Genomic DNA, 19,573 nt, shown 5'->3' on the forward strand with positions numbered 1-19,573 from the left:
GGGCCCCCAAGCTATGCAGGTCTCCCCGCACTGCAGGCCCTGCGGGACCCTCAGTTACGCCAAAGGTTGGTTGAACTCGTAGGATATATTGTGTTCTTGACTACTCAAGCTTCAACTAGTGAATGTCAGTAAAAGCATATCATAAGATGAAAGCTCTTCTTTGCGAAGACAATATATGTTTTACACAATCAAAATCGTTTAGGATCGTGTTCAATTTGAGTGTACTTCATTTTCAAATTATATTGATTTAAAGCATTGTTCAAAATAAACTTAGATTGCATCTTGGGAATTATTTGCAGGTGGAAGATTACTACAGAAATGAAATATTAACAATGGAAATTCTAAATTTGCAGGACAACACGTGAAAAAAGATTATCACTTTTCCCTAATTTGATATAAGAATATAAATTACATTTCCTTTTTAAAATTTGGAAATACCAATTTTTGGATGAAACATAAATTACCAGCTATATTTTAAAAAGTAATTTTGTTTTCTATGCTACAGAAAAATTGAGGTGTAGATCCTAAAATAGGAGAAGCGCCAATCTCAGCAAGCTGGAGTTATCAGTAGGACATAAAAAAAGAAATTCTCAGTAATTGCTGTAACCTTTCTGTTTGTGCAAAGTTTAGTAAAATAAAGGAACAAGTGTATAGCCCGTCATTTTTGGTTGCAAAATCTACTGAAGTCTTTAAAATTTCATGTACAGCACGATTTGTTTGCGAACGTTGGCCCAGTTGTAAGCCGCACGCCTCAATTGTATAGTTTAATACATTTTAGTTTATTTGCATTTGATATTTATCTATTCATAAAGACATTTTAGTTTATTTGCATTTGATATTTATCTATTCATAAAGATATCCATACTGATTTTTTCATGGACATCGCTTGATCTCTGCTTTTCTCCGTACCACTTTCCTTCACTATCCTACAAAAATTAATTACATTACTAAATAACTATTACTTTCAGAATGGTAAACCTTCAGAAAAAGATTCATTCTATGTCAGTGCAACTTGCGAATTTCACCCTAAAGGAATGGGATTTTGAAAATGGAAATGTTGAAGCACTGTCAAAAGAAATGGAGGCTTCAGATAAGATTACTTTCAGTTTCGATATTAAAGAAGTATTTTGGGATAGTTATGTCTCAGTTTACTATGAAGGAATCAAGAAATTTCTGATGAAGGAAGACATAAACATGGCCGACGAAGCTAGAAAACGCCTGAGGAGGTGAGTAATCATTGAAGCATAATAAAAATTAGATGTTTTAATAAGTGTATTTTTTTTTCAAACTGAACCAGTATTAAAGTCACGAATGAACCTTTAGGTGGATAGAATGCACAAAGTGTAGAAGTTCGTTTTTGGACAAAGGTATGCCATAATTCAAACAGGTAATGAAACTGTATTTATTCTTGATATTTATTTCCATTTATTTGTTAATTGAATTTTTTTTTAAAGTTAGGGTTCCTCGTGTTCCTTTGTGTCACTTGGGCAACCTACTGAATATTTGTTATGAATGTTTTGGCCTTGCTGACATTCTGTCCGCAGTTGTAAAATTGTTATACATTCCACACTCAATTTGCAGCCTTAGAACTTTTACTTTATCCTGTCTCAAATTTTCCCACCATATATTCACGAGTAATGTCGTCGAAATGCCTTCATCACGCCATCCTCTATAGATTCAATGCATTTATGATATTGCTTTCAATGCATCTACCTATCAAAACATGCCGAATGTAAACTGCAGCTTGTACAATTACGATTAATATTATCGGAATCCATAAATGAATTATTTTGTAACTAACTAAATAAGTATATGCCCTATGTAACTCGCGTGTTCGATACTGCGTTCGTAAAAGCATTTAATTTCCTTGTTTCTTTAGCCAACTGGAACTAGTTTACACTTTGCATTCCTATTTCTGCCGGACCCATCTTAATATTTTCCAGTTAAATGTTCATCATAGTCGTTTTACGATTAGATTTCCAATCTGGCTACATGATCTGCCCATCTAGGCTCCCTAGACTTAATGGCACTGACAATGTTACGTAAACGTTCTCTTATTAAACATTTTGTAATTATTATTTAAAAGTTTATGAAGCAGAAATCAAATATTACAGTCTACATTGAATTTTAATTCGAATAATTTAGTTTTATAAAACATGAGTAAAAGCGTTTAGCGGTTTAGCTGTTTCGTCAAAGAAATAAACTATCGTAACCAATTATAATAAAATAGAGAAACAGAATAAATTTAAATATCCAATTGCAGAACTTTCTGACTGTAGAGGAAAGTTTTTCCATTAAAATATTTTGAACACAAACATCATAGGAATCACTCAAGAGCTTTCTTATGTATATTTACTTCTTTATTAAGAAGATGAGCAGTGAAGGCATGATTTTTTATTTAAAAAACTTGGGTATACAATAGCACAATCCCCATACCATTACCAAATTAAGATGATATTTGTCTTTTGCGGGATCCAGAAAGTGAACGAAATAATTTCACCGAACTACTAAATGATATACGACTATGTATGAGGTTATGAGACCCGTCACTCTCACTTAGCTGTTGCAATACTAAAGCTCCGACAAGATAATTTTACTACCTTGGTGTGTCACTGCAATAATGCCATCGAGCCCTAGATCTGACTCTAGAATCATAAAGCATAATCTCATATCCCACTCAATTCACTCACTCACAATAATTAACCGTGCCTCGGCGGGATTGTTGAAAGCTACTCAGTAATTCAATAATCCATACCTCACTCTAAAATTGCCAGACGAATGGTTGAGCCAAACCGATGAGATAACCTAAATTGTTGCTGAACACCCTGGCCACAATGGGAGATGGTTCCGTGAATAGGTTGAGACGGTGCAACCAATTACCGGATCAAAATAATTGTATCTGCCTACACCCTACAGCTAAACATGATTTATTATTATTTTCCAACTCAAGTTATTGCGATAACATCGCATATTTCTTCTCTCTATTCCTCTCTCCTTTCCTTTTCTTCTCTGTATTCGGTTTATTATATTGGCCAAGAACGTATTAAAAAGAAGATAATGACAAAATCCTACACTTTGACTTGAATTACAATATATTATATATGAGATGAAGGAATTTGATGTTGCAACCTATAAATCCGACTGCATCTAAATCAGACTGACATAAATCACATAACGATTCACTAGCTTCGATGATGGAGACAGAAATAAGGTATATATATATATATATATATATATATATATTATGGTGCCAGAAAATGTCTGAGATCATGATTGCATACATTTCTTTTAGTGATGGGCACAAAAACCGGTTTTTCACTGAAACCGGTTTCGGTTTTCTTCAAAACCGGTTTCGGTTTTCTTCAAAACCGGTTCCGTTTCTCACCGAAACCGGTTTTCGGTTTTCTCCAAAACCGGTTCGGTTTTTACCTGGACCGGTTTCGGTTTTCTTCCAAACCGATTCCGGTTTGTTTTCAAAATTTGTTCTATTTCTGACCAGAATGGTGTTTCGTTGTTCTCCGGAAACCGAATCCATTTCCACAGAAATAGTTTTGTGTTTTCGAAAAGTTTTCACCGAAACCAGTTTCGGTGAAAACCGAACCGATTTTGGAGAAAAACCGAAACCGGTTTCGGTGAAAAACCGAACTGGTTTTCGAGAAAACGGAAGTGTCGGTTTTTCGGGTTTCGGTTTTTATAGAAACCGTTTTTCGGTTTTTATAAAAACCGGTTTCGCCCATCCCTAGTTTCTTTATGTATAGTGTAACCCTGTTGTTAGACATCTAGGTGATTGTGACTTAAACATAATGTGTAACATTTCATCTCTATTTTCTGATTCAACCATTAAATATAAGGCCATTAAGACAATACTTTTCTGGGTTATTTACAACTATAATATTAGTTTAATTATTTTTTTCGCAGCAAGTTCTATCTTCCTGACAAAAACATCTAAGGAGAAAAGAAAATTGTTGTTATCGCATGCTTTGAAACAGGATATGTTAACAGCCTTTGCTTTCTATAAATGCTTCCACCTGTTCTGTATTCATTAGCTACGACTTCTGACTCACATATAAGCTTGGATTTGGATCGTAGAAATATTTAGTCATTAGACATAGGGATCAAGCAAGAGTGAAAGAATACACTGTGAAAGATTGGTCCAAAACGTCTTTTGAGTAAACAGAAATCTGGAAGATAAAGAAGCACAATGATCTTGATATTGTGCTCACAGAGAATTGAAGGTAACTCCTAAAATAATACCACAGAAAATTACAGGAAAAGTTGTGAACGAATCAAGTTGATTATCCAATCATAAGCATCTGGAAGAAATTAGAAAAAGTTAAATGTAAGATCAAATAAGTATCGCACGATTAGCGGTTGTACATTTCTGCCCTACACTGCTTCTACGTAACAAAAACTACTTACTCTTGCTCTATTAAGTCAGATGGCCAAAAATGAGTGGATTGTGTACGAAGAACAACAAGTTCTATTAATGATTATGTTGCTCTTATACTCTTAGAACTTTTTCAAACGGACTTCGTACTCAACGAATGTTATGGTTAGTACTCAACCAAAGTTAATCCGTGCCTGCAATCATAAACTACAATTGAATCCAGGAAATTGATAGAATGCGCCAAGGCTCTTTGTCCGTCGTTCATTTACCTACCATAAAACTCTGCTTGATGTAATATGTCCGCCACACGTCTCAATCACTGACCTACATACTATCCTCCTCGATATGAATATCAAATATATAAAGACACAATTCAACAGCTAATAGTGAGAATGCCTTCGACAACTTTATCGATTAAAATGTTGCCTATTTCTAAAATTCATAATTAAAAAAACTTCTTGACTAAACTGTAATAATAAAAGAGTTGTTTCTGTTTCTATTAATTTCGTTCAACTTTATGACGGAACAAGAATTGTAGCTTCTGCATAAATTCCTAAAACGTAAAAACGTTTATTCTGCATGAAATAATTTTGTGAAAACGATTAACACACAATAGTTACTCAATTGAGTAACTATTGTGTGTTACATTACGCATTTACTACATAACATTTAGACACTAAAACTCGTATAAAGTGTAACCAAATGATACCTGCCGGGGCAATACTGCGCACTCTACTGAACATCGTACAAAGAATGTTTTGGGCGAGGCGGGAATAGACATGCATGCACATCGTATAGGTATATAAAATTGCTAATGTGTGGAATTTAACTGGTATTGCGTAGTGTGCCAACCGCTATATATATATATATATATATATATATATATATATATATATATATATATAGATATATATATATATATATATATATATATATATATATATATTAAATCCTGGTCCCCACACTGATAGTTTTTGGAACGCACTGTATAATACTGGAATGTGTAATTAGTGCTTACTGTACAAGATTCCTCTAGCCTAAATATAACCCATCTTTCGATCTAACTAATAATACTTTTTTGGGGTTATTAGGATTCTAGGTTGATAGGAAATCATTTCTTTTTTATTTATTCATTATTTCTTTATAACTTTTTCACATATATGGGCATCTCATTTGTCTAATTGTGAATTATACATTATTGTTTCAAGGAAGTTCACATTTTAGGAATTGGGTAAAATTTCTTCAAAATATTTGCCAATTCCAAGTCAGATAGGACCCTTAAGAACCTCCTCAGCCCGATGAGATAACCTTCAGCAAGGCAAAATTTTCATCACCTTTTACATTAGTCTTGCCTAAGTCTTCCCCATGATATGATTTCTCGACAAGGAGCACCCTTTCAAGTTCTTGAAGTATAATACTTGCATTTTTTCACGTCTCAGTATAATTTATTCCTTTTTGCGTTTTTGCAGCACTCTAAGCCAAAAAAGAAGAAATTGAATGGAAAATGCAAGTAATATATACTTACAGAACTAGCAATTGTCCCCTTGCCGAGAAATCATAGCACGGAGGAAGACTTAGGTAAATCTACTGTAAAAGGTGGTGAAAATTTTTCCTTCCTGAAGGGTTGATTTTAAGTCGGCAAAGGGCCATTTTCGACAGCGGCAAAAGGTCAGATGCCGCCCGTGGGAGAATCGGGAAGCCGACATCGAAAAGAGGTCCTTTCGAGCTGTCAGCAAACAGCAGAAACGGTGCTTAGGAATTCAATGAAAATCATTGTGGATTCCCACCAGTAATGTCGCACCATGTACATAAGCAGTACATTTCGACAATTCTCAGTAGGATATAAGTGCCATATAGAGGGAAAATATCTGAGAATGACTTACAAATGCTTGAAAGTGACCTAAAAACAACAAGTAAGCAGCTACTAATGCCCGTTACGAATAATTCAATTAACACGTTTGTGGACCTAATGTGAAAAACTTATAGCAGTAAGTACATTATCGCCCTAAAAGCACATTTTTCACCATCAGGACAACTAGGAACAACACAGTTCTATGCATTCAAAATTTGCTTGTTGCAAATGCTTTCTTCCGAGAAAAAAACCGCAGCAATCCGTCAGAATACGGACTTTTCAGGCTGTCGTTTCCCCATCAACTATTCGAAAAATGATTTTAAACGTCAATTTTAGTTTTTATTGGCGAGCATGGCCAAAAATCGGCAGCTATAAACAAAATAATAGTCACGGTTTAATTTATCAGATTTTACTGTTCTACTAATTGCCTGTAAAAAAATCTTTGTTGTTGGCACGCCACCAGCGTTCCCCATTGACAATCCGCTGGCGGGCCGAGAGCGGGCTTAGAACGGCCAAGAGCGGCCAAACATCGAACCTCTGGCCAGTATCGACGGCGGTCCGCCAACGACCTTACACTTTTCCCGTTGTCGACCCACTTAGCGGTAACGTGTCTGCTGCCGCGAAAATGTCGCACGCGGATTGGTCAGCGATTTGTGTTTTTTACGACCACAAATCCGTACGCAGGCAGCCGGATGATTAAATGCCTGAGTCTTGAGGACCAGGTTTCGGAGGAACCAAATTAAAGTACGGCTAAATATTACCGTTTTTCTCTAACTGAAAAAATAACTCAAACTGAAAAAATAACTCGAAAAATTGCTTTGTAGGAGCAGTAGTGTGCATGAGACAGTTATCACGAGTCGGCTAAATGTATATATATATAGTTACCGTATATAGTTACCGTCCGACTATAGTTACCGTAACACAGGTGTTGCTGTGTGTTAAGAGGCCTCATAACCAAATTAAAGTACCGCTAATTTTATCATTTTTCTGCAATCGAACTGAAAAATATGCGAAAAATTGCTTTGTAGAAACAGTAGAGTGCATGATATAGAGTTATCACGAGTCGGCTAAATGCTTTCGTTAAGCAGAAATTTGTGGAATTCGTATTAACGAAAGCAGTTAGCCGACTCGTGAAAGCACAATATAAAGAAGTAAATCAATCGCTGTAGCTCTGAGACCGTAGGAAGATGGCAACAACAATTGACGAAGTACAAGAGGCCTTAAAGATTTAAAAAGTAATAACTGGGGTACCTTACTGAACATTAGGTTGAAAGAAGGTAAACAAATAAAATAATTTTGATGAACTTTAACTAAACAACCAAATAACAAAATCCAGAACTGTTTGATTCTTTACATAACCAAACTTGTGCATTTATTCTTATTTGATACAAAGAGTTTTTGCAAAATTATACTAAAAAGTTTGCAAAAGCTTTATTTTTTAAAGATCTTTTTGTAATAGTTAACTTTATGATCTCGCTAGAGAACACGCGCCACTGTTCGCGCGCTCTAGCGTGTAAATTGAAGGAAGGTAAAAAGTGGCCAAAAGTGATTTTCTAAATTTTTTAAAGTACAAGGGTTACACTACCCTTAGAAAATGAGTTTTAAATAAAAATTAATGAAGTAAATATTATAAATACAATATTGTAATAAACTGTATGTGGTAAGAGAGAGATTCAAACCGGGCCTACCACTCACCGCGCCGATGTTTTCCCCCTGGAGTACGGATTTGTGCTTGGAAATAGCGTTCTTTTGAATATAGGGGTGCAGCCTGTATACCGCCTTACTTTATTAAGTAATTTTGCCATAATAAAACGTTGCAGGTCACTTTTTTCACTCTATTTTGCAACAACTATTCACAAAAAGACAAAACTCAAGTTACCACTTCCAGCGGTAAGCCAAAGACCTTAATCTAAAAATTATCCAAACTAACCTAACCTAAATTTAGGGAATTACTGCTGTATCGCATGACAAATTTCAAAATCGAAAAGAATGTACCAAAACGTACTCCAATCGGTTATATGGTTGGATTAGATTAAGTTAAATTCGATTACGTTGCATTAGGTTAGGGGTATAAAAACTCCAGTGCAAAAAACACAAACCAACCTGTGCTAGTTGGCCAGTAAAAAGCACGAATGCTATATAACTGAATCAGGGCAAGGGGCGGGGGTCTGTCCGAAGGGACCAGGTGCGTCAGTGACAATGGGTATACGCGTAAGCGAGAGTTGTTAAAACATGTGGGGTAATCATACATATTTCAATATCACTTGTTATGGTTTCATACTAATAACATTCAGTTGTACAAATAAAATAAAACTTTCGTACACTGTGCAGAAAAACATTGCAGTTGAATTAGAAGCTACTTACCTTCAAAACTAATGCTTTGTAAACTTTTGCAATTTCAAGAAGAAAATTGTGTACTACAGTTTCTTAAATGTCGCTCGTTATTTTTAATAATTCTATATAACTCACACATGATATGTCATTCCCTTGACATACACGAACCATTTCCACACTGCCTTTCGCACCACTATATCGTAACAAGTGTACCTCTCCACGAAATAATTTATCCGCCTCCACTTACAGTGAAGCTTACCTCAAAAAACAACCACTTTCTTAACTTTTACTACTCCCATTACCTGACTTTCCCTCATTCTTCCTCACAGACATAAACAAATTCTCCAATTGACCCGGTAAATTTCCTAAAATTGGTACGGCGATACAACAATTAAACCAAATTGAACGAGTGAGTTGAAAAAGGTACACATTCCAAAAAATAAGCAAGCTAATCTGTAAATGTTATATTCGTTTTATATATACCTGCACCGCTTGAAAGGAACAAGGAACGCATTCATTAATTTTAGGTCCTCTTTACTGAAGTCTACGGGAACGTATGAGTGAAAAATCGAACATATTTCTGGAAAGTGTTCATGTTTCCACACAGTGTTTGAAAGTTGAGGTTTTTGGAATGTGTTCCTTTTTCAACTCAGCCATTCGATTTAGTACCTTGAGTCGTAGTCTAACCCACTTATTCTTATTGCGCGTCTTGTTCGGGCGTAGCTGAGAGCGATTATGCAATAGTAATCAAAGGTTCTGTAGCGCGAGAAGATACTATAACCGAAACATTTTCCTGCGCAGGAACAATTAACATATGTAACACAACATTGAAAGTTTATGACAATTTGAAATGTATATACATAATATTAAATTAACTCACAACATGTATATAACTATTCCACTTCGTAGTTCGTACTCAGGGCACGATTCCTCAGGTTTCACACGGACTACTATTAGCCGGTTAATATTTAGTTTATTCGTCGTCTTCCCCACCAGGAGCAATTACACATCACTACTGTTTACTTTGTAAAGAACAACAGTATAATGAAGTAACATTTTTATCACACAAAAGCTCTTTTCTCACTTATAAACTCACCTTGTAAACACACTACATCACCATGTGACAAATGAAAAACGCGAACCGAACATATAGCCAGCGCGAGTAGACAACGATTTCTCCAATTAGGCTCTTCAGCGGCAAAGGTGTTATCGTCGCTGGCGGGCCGCCATTGCGAAAGAGCTGCATAACGGCATAAGCGGAACATGCCCACATGCCGCCTTGACACCACCTGTGTTGGCGGCCTGGCAGCTGAATTAGGAGGCGGTCCGCCATGGAAGGCTGCAAATCGTCAAAGTGGAAGGCATATAGAGCATTAACTGAAGCAGTCGTTTCGTCCTGTGTCTGCCGACCCTTTTCCGACTCATTTTAAAAGGATCATTAGCTTATTGTTTCAGCTGTGAAACTTACTTTCCATATACTGCTCCCCTTGCAGGTCCTATAGTATAAGAGTTATTTTACTAGTCGGCGAACCGCCAGCGTTTCGGCGTCTGTCTGAGCATCTTTGCAGAGGTCGGTTCGTTTGCTGTTTACCTATCTTCTTTCGGCTTCTTTACTTGTCGACTCACCGCCAACGTTTCGGCGTCTTTCCGACAACATTTGCTGCGGTCGGCCTGTCCGCTGTTTATCGTCTTCCAAAATATTTGTCAAGGATCCTCTCGTATTTGTAATTTAAATTAAAAAATTTACTTCTCATATACCCTTTACTTGGAGTCTCTTTACTACATTACTTTTCATACATTTACATGTTTTATGATCGGCACGCCGTCAGCGTTTCGGCGTCTTTACAACCATCATTTGCTGAGTCCTTCCGTCCGCTGTATGCCGACTTTCTGCCGACTCCGTTTTCACAAGACATTTTTGATGGAATTAGTGTCCAGCCACAAGAAAAACCTTCAGACGCTTTCAATTTTTACTTCATCATTAAAGAATATACAGACTCTATTCATTTTCCAACCTTCGACTGGTACTTGTCATTGAAACTTTCGCCGACGTCGTGCCGACTTTGTTTTTCAAGAAATTGCCGGCAGTGTCTTTTTGCAGTCGTCGTCCTACTGTTTCCGGAAAGCTATATACGAGGGAAATATAAGCACTAATTTGTATTGTAAAGCACCAAATTACCTTGTAACTCTCTTTGTTTTCTTTTGGTGAACGACCTTGCTTTTGCTCGTCGCGGTCGAAAATTGCGCGGAAAGACGCCGGTGTAAGGCGCCGGCATCTGGTTCAGCTTGGACAAATTGTCCGACTGGAGGCGGCAATATCGTGATGGGGATGGTAGGTAGCTAATCCATAAAAAGACAATATCAAACAGATGTGTTAACAGATTCATTCTATTTTAACGTTAAATAGCTGAGTAATACCGAAATATAAAATTTGATTTAGTCTATAAGATGAATCAACGTTATAAAGTACCAACCAAATGTTCGTGATTGCTTACCCGGTTGTAAACTCAGTCGTTGTGAGCGTACGTGTTGGTGGTTAATTTAAAGAATATATAGTAGTGTGATTCCCGTGTTAATATATGAATCATTCCGGATAGTTAAGTAAATACTAAATTATTATTAGTAGTATTAGCTTAAACACAAATGAGTAATTATGATATAATTTAGCCATCTATGCTTGTTGACATTCTTAAGAGAAGGAATTTACAGTTCGCGAGTCAATGCAGAAGTTTTAAATATGGAAGAACTGTTAGTGTCAAAGCAAGCAAGTAAATAGTGATATCATTCATATACCGCATATGATATAACAAGTTACGAAGTGTAAATGTGTGGAAATGTCAGTATTTTAGTAAAAATACATATTGAATAGTTTCGAATCTTCCGTTGAGGTAGCCAGTGCTTTACAATTTTCTTTACCTGAGTGTATAATCTCTATTCGACTATCCTTCGTAGGATCGACTAATACATATGGTAAGAAGTAGCATTGAGTAGTGAATACTCACTTACATTGTCGTATATATATGAAAAGGACGGGTCACAAAAATATTCTTTCGGAGTTATAGGCTGCCGAAAGCATAAAAAAATGAGTTTTAAAGGTCCATAGCTCCAAAATTATAGGCCCTCTCAGTCAGGTCAAAACGTCACTTAGAATCTAATATGTGCCATATCCCAAAATCCATGTTTCACAATCGTAAGATACTTACGAAACATTTTTATAGAGGGAGTTTGGCTGCAGATACGTACTCACGAGCAACCTCTATAAAAATTGTTGCAGAAGTACCGCAGGATTCTGAAACTTGGAAATTTGGACAGGTCACATACTAGTTCCTATGTGAAGTCTTCACCGACTACAATAATTTTTGGAGCTATGGACCTTTGAAGTTCACTTTTTCGTGTTTTCGGCAGCCTATAACTCCCAAAGGAAGCATTTGTGCACCCAAGTTGGTCGATGTTTTTTGTCTTATCTTGGTGTCAGGAATCACTTCCCAAACGTTGTCGGTGTTGTTTTGAAACACTTTGTATATATGAATGTACTATAAATTTTTATGTTAGGTAAAGTTTATACTTCGAAACTTGGATATGTTATTGCACCTTCCAGAAGATATTAGTGACTGGAGTGAAATGAATGTAATGAATCGTAAATAGAGTAACAGTATGATGCACAACTATTAAGTTTTTTTTCTTTCTTTTCTATCGTTCTGCATATAAACACTTTAGTAGTTTATGTAATCAAAATAACTAGATGCACACGTACCTTAGCAATTATTTGGATTGGACAATAAGTAAAAGGTTCAGTTTACGAATATATTTCAGTTCACATTAAAGTAAACGCGGGATATTATAGATAGTTATTGAATCGTCGAGTAGTAACTATAGAGGTGCACTATTAAGAATTGACTTACTTGCGCTGTAGTTTCTCATATTCATACAATTTGCACAGTATATGCATTAGGAAATTTTTATTACAGTTTTGTAATTGGCGTCATTAGTGCTCTCTATTAGTGCATAAACCACCTTCCCCTTCGATATAAAATCTCCCTCTCTCACCTTGTCAGTGAATGTATTGACACGAAATGTAATATAACCACCGTAGTAGAAGCTTCGAGAAATTTTGACACGCTTAATATCTTTGGTTATCGCTAATAAAGAACTTTACCAGACAATGGTCTCGACCTAATTATTTTGCATTGTCTTATACTTATGTAAGCAATCTATGAGAATTTGCGTTTTCAATATGCACCGCAAATATTAGATCCAGCTACCTTCAGCAGCTTAACATTACGACGTTCTTTGTCTTGATATAGTATAAACTTACGTTTAATGTGACATTCTAATAAGTCGTTTTCGAAAAACGAAGTACATTTAAATAACTTGATTGACAATTTAACTAGTGTGTTAATATAATTCAATGTTTATTTAAACCCTTGTAATTTTATAAACGTATTTAACTTCCTTGCATTTCTTCTTTTTAACTTTTTACTACTGACTGTAATAAATCGTAAAAATGTAGTTAGTGGATTTTCTTTCTCAAATGATTAACCTAATGTATATGTTCCTATCTTGTCTTTATGTGGTACGAATGTGCGAATGAGTGAATGGTTTTAGTAGTAACCAGAGAAACCTACGCGATAAGGTAAAAGATGGGTAATGAATTCAAAATATGGATATTCAAAGAAAATGTGGTTGTCATTAATGCATGATGTAGGTCATGAAGGGTGTAAATCTTCCGTTTAGTCAATTATGGCTCTACGAAGCAAGTGAGGACAACAGAACAGAAATAGTGGTAGCCATTGATTGAGAATATTCGAGAACTTTAAATCTGAATAATACGAGTACATCGTTTGAGTTTGATTTTTTTTCTTTCTCCGCTGCAAGCAATTGTATAACTGCTGAGTGAGAAGTACCGAGTCAATAAATGAATAAATTTTGACTGGAACAATGTTTACCCTAATCAAAATTAACTATTTTCCACCATTTGGGTTAGGTTCCAGTAACTCCTACTTGTGTATTTACTTGGATCCAAGTCAGAGTTGTGTTGATTAAACATATCTTAATCCAACAGCAACGAGTTTAACCTTAATGCTCATGAAACTAACCGGGAATACAATAGCCATTAGTTTTTTTAACTATATTTTAGTGATTATTCCGTACTTTCCTTCTTTTTTACTATTCCTCTTCGACATCTTTTACCGTCTTCCATATTTGCCATAGACTTTCGACATCGTTCCTTTGTATTTTTTTCTTCACATTTATTACTACTTCGGGACAAATCATTCCTTCAATAAGATCATCCTAACTCATTCTTCTTCTTACTACCCTCCTTCTACTTCTTCATTTTCTCCGTTTACCTTCCTCCTCTTCATAGTTTCCTTTCTTCGTCTTTCTATTTTAAGAAAACCGAAGATGCTATAACTGGAAGTCGTCCTCATTGTGTATGGTCAATTAATTCACGTCTAAAGAAATCTTTGGAAGTCCGATATCAGATAAAAGTAAAAGCATAGTACACAACGCTTAACTATTAACAATAATTCTTAGTTATGATATTTACAATTTTAAAATGGCGACACCCCCTCAACATCTCTCTTTCCTTTTCTTCTAAGTTATGACATCTTGTTTCATACGTGTGGCACAAAAGAATTACAGCGGTGATTGTAAGCCTGTTCCGCGTTGATCAATGCGCTGTGATTAAATTCTTGTCAGCAGAGGTTTTTCAGTTCTGTGAAATTCATTGCAGAATTATAAAGAAGTGTGTATCGAAGACAACTATGAAGAATTTGGCAGGCCAGAAACTTCTTCTCATCATTCATGACCTCAAAGGGGAATATTTACAATTGTTTCAGATACAATTTACACAAATTACCTTCTTTTTCTATGAGTGTCACTGGACTGACAACCCTCTGCTGAAAAGAATCGAATCACAGTTTGTTGATATACACAGAATAAGTTTACAATCGCCGTGTAAACTCTCTCATGCCGCCACTGGATTCCTGAAGAATTTTCTTCTTTTCTTTTCTTTTTTCTTACTAAAAAGACAAACATACTTATTCCTCAGGTTTCCACTATATTAAAATATGATAAATTCAGAATTCTCTCGTAATTTCATAAATATCAAGGCACATAAAGGAGCTATTCCAAAAGTGCCCAATTTTCCCGTATGAGTCGCGCGCATACAATTCGGTGTGGGAAGGGCTCATGGGCTACGGCTTTCATATATAAATAATGGTGGCCATAGCTCGGCGTGAACATGGCCAAAAATAAGTCAAAAATAGAACGGAAATGCTCTTTTAGGTGCGAGTTTTTCTAACGTATTTTTTGTATATCGCCCAAAAGAGAAGACGCGCTCCGTTCAGGTTTTATGGAACTGAGACTACACATTGAGTTCCACAAGCATTATGAGTTTCGTCGCACTCGAGCCTGCGGAACAGGAAATTAAATCGAGTCACTGTCAGGGAACGCACCATCTCTGATGTTCAGATTGGCCTGATATGCGTTAAATCTCTCGAAAGAGAATGCTGTAACCGTGTGCCATATTTCCGCTGAGTAGCATTGCTATAGATGAAATAGGTGGAATTGAACGGTAAGTAGAATTTTGCACATTGTACACCATATCTAGAAAAATGTACAGTAAATACAGAGATATTCGCAGAATAAAACTGATTCTTGCACTAGCGTAACACCTGATATTGAAAAGTACAAAATGATTGATGTGTTACCTGAGATGAACTACAAGGTTTCCCTTACTCCCATTTCCGCACAGGAAGTTGGGGGGGGGAGGATTATTATGAAGGATATAATGTGTTGTATATAAGTATTCAAAAGGTTTCAATTGTCGATTTCCTCATCCTCTGACAGGAATGATTCATCGTTATCGCACAAGAGCTTCTAGTTACGTCTTCTTGTGAAAAAAATATAATTATCCAAGACTTCAGATGACTTCGGACGTGATGCAATTGCGTCGCCTATTCCTAAGTACCAAATAATGAGCATAACATGTGTACAACACCCAACTGATCATGCTCAATTTGTACATTGATAGAAATATCCAATAATGCAACCGTTCCCTTCCCGAGCAAGATGGTACAAAATGAAAATGCAGAACTTTACCGAGCCAGTCGGAGCATCGGAGATGGTATGTCCCCTGATTTGACCCATTTATTTCCCTGTTCCGCAGAGTTCAGTGCGATGAAACTCATAGTGCTTGTAGAGCTCAATGTGTAATCTCACTTCCATAAAACCTCAACGGAGCGATATACAAAAAAATGTCAAAAATATGCGCACCTTATGGGCATTTCCATTGTGTTATTGGCCCATTTTTGTCCATGTTCCCGCTGGACTGTGGCCACCATTATTTATATGTGAAGGTTTTGGGTTACGACCTCTTCCCGCACCGAATTGTATGCGCGCTACTCAAACGGGAGAATTAGACATTTTTGGAACAACTCCTTAAAACTTTAAATAATGTTAACTTACACTAATACGAAAATTTCAATACAAGAAAATTCCTAAAAATAGTCTAACGCTTGCCTTACCAACACAGTCAAACGCCACGTATTAATAGGTGGTCTGCTAAGCATGCTAGTCTGTTACTAACTGTTGTGTCACATCCAAACATACACTTTCTTCCGTGACCAGTAGATATTGTATTGCCCATGCTAGTTTCATTTTGTCATGTTTAGCAGAATTCATACTTTACATGAGCAAGAAAGTTTTATTTAACTTTTCAAACTATTTAATGGTCATTGTTCTAATGATTGATAGTAATGTTTTTATTTTGTTTCAGGATGCAAATTATAGAAACATCTGCTAAAGTGTTCTTCACTTTGAGTTTACTGGTTACCTTGGTCTTGTGCTGCACACATTTCTTTGGTTTAATATAAAATGAGATAAAAATAAGGAATAAAAAAATGGTATGAGGGTTGAGGAAATGAGACATTCACACTACAATTTCATATGTACGCTTCAATGTTCTGACAAAATATTGTCATTACATGTCAATGTGAATAGTGAAGAACCAATGTGAACAAGATTTATCTCCAGATGACGCAGAAATTATAATATCTTGTAGGCCTACTATGATTTTGTTAACATTGTTAGTTAAAATTGGGATGACCATAACGACATGTAATATGTGCCTGTTAATATTATTAATAAAGAAAGTTAAAATGTAGTTTCTTGGTTTTTGTTAAATTGTAAAAAGAGAACAATGAGTTTGGTTTTATGATCTACTATAATGTATTCAGTAATATGGTTTATTTGTGAGTAATTTTCGATGTTATGTAGTCATTGTTACTTGAACAATGTATTTGCATATGCACTACAAAACTTTGTGGAAGTTTGATCGGCAACATTTGTATTACAAAAAATAACTGAAGAATGTGGAAGCATTTTCTTGTTGGGCGTGTACTAGTAGTTACTAGAGTTTACTATTAGCCACAATTTTGTTCTCTTCTCAAACAGCGACGAATTATTACAATCCCAAGGAGATGGAGGGGCCACGGTGATTCAGTGGTAGAGCGTACACCTCTGGTACATAGGGTCCCTGGTTCGATTCTAGTTCGCTACTTGAACTTTGTGGTGGACAAATACCATGTGTGTGGGTTTCCTTGGGGTTCTCCCAGTTTCTTCATTCCACCATTTCATTTATTTTTCATCATCACTGTCTTCTTTAGCTTAACCGGCATAACCGTGGGGCGTAAAACTCAAAAGATTTCATTTCATTTCCAAAGAGATGGACAAAAGTTACAAGATTAGGTAGACGCTGGAAATTATATACTGATAACTAGGGCTCGTAAGTTGACCGAAAAATTGCCTAGAAAGGAAATAAAAAGACTTAAACTATCCCAAAAAGGACCTAAAAACAGGACAAAAGTACGTAAAAATAAGACTCAATTTAATTAGAATTAAATACTTAATGAAAATACCGCGGTAATGCTCAAGAAATGCAACGTAGGTTAACGGTCTGTCCTTCCACAAATTGAAGTAGAAACTAAAATAAGAAAGCTTCCACCCCTCATCTACCCCTTGCTGGAGGACATTGTTATGCCTCCTTATCTGACTTGTGATTGTTGCAGATCTGGTCTTATCAGTCCAGTCGTTGAAAAATGTCCTATTTTTTTATTTTTACTAAAGAAAAGATGTTTAAGAGGTAGTTTTGTTTCGAGTTAATGGCCAGTAAATTTATTGTCAAAAGACGAAGGGCAAAAAGAAAAAAAAACGTTAAGTCCTATAAAAAGCTTTAAAAAGAAATAATAAACAAAAACACGCCGACAAAGGCAAAAAAGAACAAATAAAATCCACCATTCTCTAGCATGCAATGACTCAAAATGAATATATAGTATGTTAAGCTTCGTCTTCGGGCACTCGTAAAAAAGAGGACTTTCCTCAACTTCCGGGCCCTACTGATAAGCGGCTTGGGGGAACACAATGGTAAACCGTATTCACGGTGAAATTGAGTTATTAGGTAGAATGAGTTGGGATCGAACCACGAAACAATATGTAGGTATTAAATTTTGGAAATGTGCCTGCAAATTGCAGGAGAAACTTGTTTGGTATGTTTCATTACAAATGCAGCATATGAATTTTGAACCCTCTTTTCCAGTTATTCGAAATTTTGATAATATGATAGCATTTCTTTTTCTCAGCCACCCAGCATCACAAACAAAAGTGGATAATATAGGCTTGCAAAAAAGAAAAGTAGGTAGTTATCCTTTTATTGGTAAAGGATTCATGTTCTTTGAACAATGTCGTTCTGGAAGAAGTATCACAGATTTACGGGCGTTATTGCTGTTATAAAAAGTATTGCCTCGCTATCAATCCTTGTAAGTTGTATTTGCTGACTCGTAATGGGAACATTAGTAGTGAATGAAATAAAAATTGTCTTACCTAGTAACTATGAGGACATTTTCCATACGGACTGCTTGGATTGCAATTAGTCTAATTACAAAAATGAAAAATGGATCAATGCTTTCATTCACTTCAATAAATGGATACATTTTTTTTAGAAAAATAGTTTTGTAAAGAGTAAAATATAACGGCCCTTCGTCATTAATTATAATTATAATTATTAGAGAAACCATAGGGTTAATTATGTTAATGCTTCCTCCTCCATTAATTTCTGTTTTCTTTTTTTTCTCGGAGAATCGAGATTAGTTTACTTTAGATTTTTGTAATTATTTTAAAAAAAAGTTTGGAGACAGTGGACTTGCAAGTGGGTTAGTGGGTTTGAAGTATTTTGTTTTGTCCACACAAAAAAAGACTGTTGCACTCTAGATATTTCGCTTCATTCTGCTCTGGATATCACGGTACAGCATTGCGCTGCCCGGTACGCACCATCGTTAACCGGCCACCGCGGAGAACTCTCTACTCTTTGCCCCCGAATAATATAGCTTTGCACTATTTCATTGAGGGGTTCAGAAAGTTTGTCCCCGCGACAATCGTTTAAGGAAGGCACGATACACGTTACCATAATGGTCCAGATTCGGACGGAATCATCTGGGAGGAGACCTAAGGCGTGTTATGGAAAGTAGATGAGAGCATCACCTACTTTCATGGATTGATCACAAGTAATTCAACAACCACGTTCTCGTCTTGTCATGCAATCTGTAAAGAGAATGAACTGACAAAACTACATATTATAGTGCCGTTTATTAGAAATGAATAAACATACCTGTAACAAATATGTTTCTTACATTACGTTGCCCCAGTTACGTAGCGAATTCGTAAATATGCTTTAATATTACTCACAAGAACAGTTTTAGTTCACCATGGCGAGCCCATATTCGTGATCACGTTTCTAAATAGAAACACTAAGTATCCGACGAATCCACTCGTAGAAATTGTCCTTTCTTTCAATTCGAGGTATTTAATAAACAGTCTTTCCAGGCAAACGTGATGACAGGATTATGTTGCGATTTCTGTTGAAGAATTGACTTGTTCTGACATTTTTCGTGTTAATCGGTGATCAGGAGTCCATTACCTTCAAGTGCACCTTGCCAAGTCCT

General features: G+C 36.0%; 1 protein-coding gene across 1 annotated transcript in view; it reads left to right on the top strand.

The window, feature by feature from the left end:
• LOC145660797 (putative fatty acyl-CoA reductase CG5065) overlaps positions 1 to 3,949 on the top strand; it is a 98,088-nt gene extending 94,139 nt beyond the window's left edge. Inside the window, exons 7-8 of the mRNA XM_081726207.1 lie at positions 969 to 1,226; positions 3,919 to 3,949. Coding sequence (XP_081582333.1) covers positions 969 to 1,226; positions 3,919 to 3,949 — 289 coding nt within the window. The remainder of the gene's footprint in view (positions 1 to 968; positions 1,227 to 3,918) is intronic.
• Positions 3,950 to 19,573: the final 15,624 nt, after the last annotated feature.

The sequence above is a fragment of the Thermobia domestica genome, chromosome 9 (genome assembly GCF_964235325.1).
Source record: "Thermobia domestica chromosome 9, izTheDome1.hap1.1, whole genome shotgun sequence".
In the NCBI taxonomy this organism is placed as follows: domain Eukaryota; kingdom Metazoa; phylum Arthropoda; class Insecta; order Zygentoma; family Lepismatidae; genus Thermobia; species Thermobia domestica.